Source organism: Nematolebias whitei, chromosome 6 (assembly GCF_014905685.2).
Source record: "Nematolebias whitei isolate Nwh7 chromosome 6, NemWhi1, whole genome shotgun sequence".
In the NCBI taxonomy this organism is placed as follows: domain Eukaryota; kingdom Metazoa; phylum Chordata; class Actinopteri; order Cyprinodontiformes; family Rivulidae; genus Nematolebias; species Nematolebias whitei.
Window position 1 is genome coordinate 3,859,265 of NC_056503.1, and position 5,437 is coordinate 3,864,701.

General features: G+C 43.0%; 1 protein-coding gene across 1 annotated transcript in view; it reads left to right on the forward strand.

Moving 5' to 3' along the window:
- Positions 1-5,392, forward strand: part of poldip2 (polymerase (DNA-directed), delta interacting protein 2) — a 13,837-nt gene extending 8,445 nt beyond the window's left edge. Inside the window, exons 2-9 of the mRNA XM_037678436.1 lie at positions 1,929-2,004; positions 2,248-2,345; positions 2,441-2,540; positions 3,549-3,624; positions 3,771-3,878; positions 4,834-4,970; positions 5,132-5,158; positions 5,234-5,392. Coding sequence (XP_037534364.1) covers positions 1,929-2,004; positions 2,248-2,345; positions 2,441-2,540; positions 3,549-3,624; positions 3,771-3,878; positions 4,834-4,970; positions 5,132-5,158; positions 5,234-5,392 — 781 coding nt within the window. The remainder of the gene's footprint in view (positions 1-1,928; positions 2,005-2,247; positions 2,346-2,440; positions 2,541-3,548; positions 3,625-3,770; positions 3,879-4,833; positions 4,971-5,131; positions 5,159-5,233) is intronic.
- Positions 5,393-5,437: the final 45 nt, after the last annotated feature.

Here is a 5,437-nt window from a genome sequence, read left to right on the forward strand (position 1 = left end):
AGCTGCAGTGTGGATCCTCTGCACTCCTGTGCATGAAGGACAGACTTTTTAAGTTCAAAGTTTTTGTCTATACATTGTTCCGTAAGACTAATCATGCTAACGGGGCTAGCATGACGTCCAAATATCTGTGGTAAAACTCACCCAACAAGTCGTGCTATCAGCTGTTAGCTTCTCAATGACATCAGAAATGACTCCTTGTAACTCTGGTAACGTTACGTCGGAAAAATATCTCAGACTGCAGACGATGTAGCGAGGCTCCACGTAGTCCATAAATCTTCAGAATCTGACATCCTCACCAACGAAAAATAAAACTTCCACACCGTCAACATTTAAAATTTTCCTCTCCGCCGTGAGATCATGTAGGTGCACGTGACATCATCGCGTTGTGTTGCCGCTGCAGGCAAAAACAGCGCCTTTTATATCGGCGAGTTATTTTGATGGAATGGCCGATACCATGCCGATAATATTGTGCATCCGTATTTCAAGTGTTAAATGTTGGAGTTAAATTGGTCACTTGAGTAAGTGAGCAGCAGCTTGCACGTTAAAGACTGGACTGAATCTTAGTGGTCAGCAGTCATTTGAACTCATCTCCTCTAGATAATCCATCTTTATTAGTCCCTCATGTTTTGTGCAGAACCTTCAACCATATTTTTGATCACCTTATTGTTATTCCAATTCATAATCAATTTTTGATCTTCTGCACCAATTAAAAAAAGTTAACATGTTCTGTGCCTTCACTGACACAAAGATAAGTCAGCTGCTCACAGGTTGAGCTGGAAAGAGTCAGACTTTGATCAGCGGCCAAGCAACCGATTCACTCCTATTTTTAATATGAAATAATTTAAACTGCTTTAAAGCAGTTTTATTGGGGGGGTGGGGGCAGACTTTAATACTGTTTTGTAAAGTCTGTCAGTGTAGTTAAGTTGTGTTGTGATTGCTATAAGAAAGCAACTTACTGTAAAAAACAAACCTTCCTGTGCTGTTATCCCCCTCGTTAATCCCCGCTCTTCATCTCTAAAGATTAGCTTTGCACCGAGCGCGCAGCTATGAGTGTTATTCACGTGATGTGACCAGCTGTTGTGGTCTGTGTTTGAATGCTGTCAGTTTTGTTGCGAGACTCGAAACAGCATGAAGAAAAGACCCAACACCGTTTCAGTTTACTCGTCTCTGGAGGAGCCGAGTTTGTCTGGATTGATCAGGTGTAGGAGTCTTCACGGTTCGACTCGACTCAGAGCGCTGCCTTGTGATGCAAAAACAATTACTGATGCTTCACAGATAGTTGCCATAATCTGGCGTGTGACTAAACTCGAGGCAGCTGGTAAGCTGTTCCTCTTAATTGCTGAGGTAGAAATACAGTAAACTGAAATAATCTGGCTTATTTGAACTAAACACTAATTTATTTCATGACTAATAAAGAGTCCATAATAATCTGCATAAAATCTCTATTACTCACAGGCTGCTGACCAGCAGTTAGCCTAGATGTTAACGTAACATTTAAAACATTATAAAAATGCTGAGCTAGCATTGTTTTATTGCTGAAATGCATGTTGAAATCAAATGTTTTAAAGCCGTTATGATGACTCAACTGACTGTCAATGTGGCGCCATAGATGAATATTTACAGAATTAAATTTTGACATTTGGAAATGAGCTCAGATGTCCAGCAGTCAACATTATAACTCCCCACCCCAGTACGATGTGAGATGAACGTCTGTAGGATCGCAGCAGATTGCGCCTCATGTGGATCAGAACAGTTGCTTTCCTCACAACTCCTCTGTGATTGTGAGGGAACGAGAACTCCTCTCAGGGACTCATGGTTTGTTGTCCAGGTTGTTTTGTCACTGTGGGAACCAGTACTCTTGTCTTGCACGTCCTGCTGACCCACATAGTGCTGTGTGTAATTGTGTTGCCTGTTTTTGGCAGGAACAGGCCTGAAGGGAAGATTTTGGAGACTGTTGGAGTGTTTGAGGCTGTGAAGCAGCATGGCAAATATGAAACAGGCCAGGTAAGACTCCACTAACCTGCAGCACAGAGAGCTGGCTATGACTGAGTTAACAGTCTCAGTTTTAATTGCAGATTTGTCCATCGTCATGTGTTTGCTGTTTGTCATTATAATAATCTGTTATTCAGGATTGTTTTTATAGTACACTTGCATGATCTTCTCAAGTGACTGTAATCCCATTTAACCTCTGCTGTGATAAACTGGTCATCTCTAATCTGAGTGATTTCTCTGTGTTGTTCCTCTCAGCTGTTTCTCCACAGTGTGTTTGGCTACAGAGGCATTGTCTTGTTTCCTTGGCATGCCCGCCTCTACGATCGAGACATCACCCCGCCTGTGTCTGACAGGTAAACTGTGGCATCCTGCGGGGCCCCAAGGCGCCTCTCTGCTCAGCGTTGTTGTGTTGTGGTTTGAAGTGAACCTGTGTTGTCACCTCCCTCAGCAAACCTGAGCCCCCCGGAGCCCACGGCTCCAAGGAGGTGAAGGGGAAGACTCACACCTACTACCAGGTCCTCATCGACACCAGAGACTGTCCACACATAGTGAGTCGTGTTTTCAGAACTCTCTTATCAAATTCAGAACATTTTAGCAACTGGCCGAGTTCAGAGGTTTGGTTTTTATTTTTTATACTTATAATATACCTTTCAAGGAGGGAGTGGTGGTGCAGTAGCTAGAGAAGGTGGGCCTGTGATAGGAAGATCGCCGGTTCAACTCCCCTGACTGACATAAAAAAATGTGGGTGGGAAAGATGAAGCACCCACACCTGCCTCCCCCTCATATACCCCACTCTCTGGGCCCTTGAGCAAGACTCCTACCCCCCAACTGCTCCCCCAGGCCCCTTAGACGGCAGCTCTCCGCTCGTTGGTCTGTCGTCATGAAGGGCATCTGGCGTAAAACAATTGCCAAGTCTTCGTGCGAGTTCGCCCGCTGTGGTGACCCCTGAAGAAGGGAGCAGCCAACAGAAAATAATAATAATATACTTTTCAAGTGTTTTGTAAAAACTGTACAACAGTTAAAATTACATCAGATCATGTTAAAAAGGACAACAACAAAATCATTGTTACTGCAGGATCAGTGAGAGCAGTGTCAGTAAAGAACTGCTTGGATTGTAATCAGTCATAATCACCATCTTTCAAGCGCCATTGGTTCATGTTCTGAAAATACGTTGGGTCAATCCAACAGAGTCTCACTGGTCTTGATGGCCACACCTGGTTATAATCACAGAGGAGATGGAGGAGAGAGAGGAAAAGTGGAGTTTACCACGACTGATAGTCTTTGAAATGTTGAACATGACACGTTTTCTATTAATGTCTAGTCCTAAGTCCAAAAAAGTTCAATCTGGTCCTCTGGACATTAAAAAAAAACAAAAAACAAAGCAAAGAAATCTAGAACCAGACTAGATCAGCTTTTAATGGAGACGGATAGAAAGGGATATCTTTAACACAATGTGTTCGCACTTCATTGAGCTGAAGTGTTCTTGTTTCAGATGTGAAATCTAAAGTTTATTAGTTTATTATTTTTCAGGCATTTGATTGAATTCTGCTTTTTAGTCTCAGAGGTCTCAGACAGAAGCAGTCACGTTTCTGGCCAACCATGATGACAGCAGGGCCCTGTACGCCATCCCAGGTACGCAGCAAAATAGAAACATGGTCAGACTTCACTTGTTGAATAACATTTTAAATGTTTTCTCAGTCAGCAGTTTAGAACATGAAACGTGGTGTTTTATGTAGTTGTCTTTCACTCGTATGACAGTGGCCCTGTTCTTCCTTCAGGTTTGGACTACGTGAGTCATGAAGACATCCTGCCCTATAACTCCACTGAGCAGGTCCCGATCCAGCACGAACTGTTCGAGCGCTTCCTCATGTACAACCCTACAAAATGTAAACACCGTTCTTCAGTCGCTGCTGGTTTTCCACACAAACCAAATACAACACATGCAGCAGACAAATACAGAACAGAAAAGAAAAATAACAAACAAGCAGACAAGAAGCACAGAGATGACTGAAAACCTCAGTAAGTTGTAAAGAATAACCAACGGAGACTGTAATACGAGGGGACTGAAGAAACAGGACGAGCTCTCTGCTGCTTTTACACAATAAACAAGAGAACAATGTGGGGCTGGGAGTGTCTCCAGCCAGAAAACATCGTGCAGAGCAATTCTGCATTTCATCTGAATTTTCTCCACAGTGGTTACCATAATTTCTGGACTAGTCATTACTTTTTTCACACACTTTGAACCCCACAACTTATACAATGCTGCGCCTAATTTATGGATTTTATTTTGATGAGCTAACGAGCTTCATGCCGCCAAAACATTTAGTCTTGTCACACCTGGGCGCTCACATAGCTGCCCAAAACAGGTCTCTCTTGGGGGTTGGATCCTCGTGACTCAATGAGACTACCTGCATAAATAAAGATTTTTTTTTAATTAGACCACTGAAATTACAGAACAGGTCACAGTGGACCAATGAAAGTTGCACATCTGAAACTTGGTTTCATTGGTCCACTGGGGAAGGAGGGAGGAACTTTGTTTCCCCCATTCTCTCCTCAGAAATTGTTTACCAAAACTAGCTATGGCTTCTAGACAAGTGAGGCCTATATATGTACAAAAATGTTTTCTTTTTAAATATAGTGGGTGCAGCTTATATTCAGGTGCGCTCACTTGTCCGGAAATTACAGTACTTCCTGTACGAGCTGGTTCAGTAGAAAGTTTATATGGTTAGGTTTTTTGTTTTTATTGTAGCAAACTGAATTTGTAAAGGATTGCAGTTATAATACAATAAGGCTGCTGTGTTTTCAGTAAATCTGTTTGTCTTCTTTCTCTTGACACTGTAGCTCCTCCGTTCACAGCCAGAGACACTCTGAAGGCGTGGCAGGAGAAGAACCACCCCTGGCTGGAGCTGTCGGACGTCCACAGAGAGACCACGGAGAACATTCGAGTCACGGTTATCCCCTTCTATATGGGAATGAGGGTAGGTGGATCTGTAATTACATGATCTTCTCAGCACAGCTGAGCCATACAAAATATGGTAAATATATCAGGATCTGCATAACAGGTCTTGAGTTTTCCCTGTATAGATTAACTTTAGTTCTTTTTTTGTCTTCTTAAATCTTATTTGCTTTTTTTCCTCAGGAGGCCCAGAACTCCCATGTTTACTGGGTAAGTAGAACAGACACAAACAGAAATAACACAACTCAAATTAAGGAGTGTTAACATTTGTGCTTCCTCTGACAGTGGCGCTACTGCATTCGTCTGGAGAACTTGGGTAATGAGGTGGTTCAGCTGAGAGAGAGGCACTGGAGGATCTTCAGCCTGTCTGGGACCTTGGAGACGGTCCGAGGGCGAGGCGTGGTAGGCAGGGTAAAGCAAGCGCACATCAGCACAACATCCTAATGAGCTTTTATACGCCTGTCAAAGGTGGGACACATTACACTATAG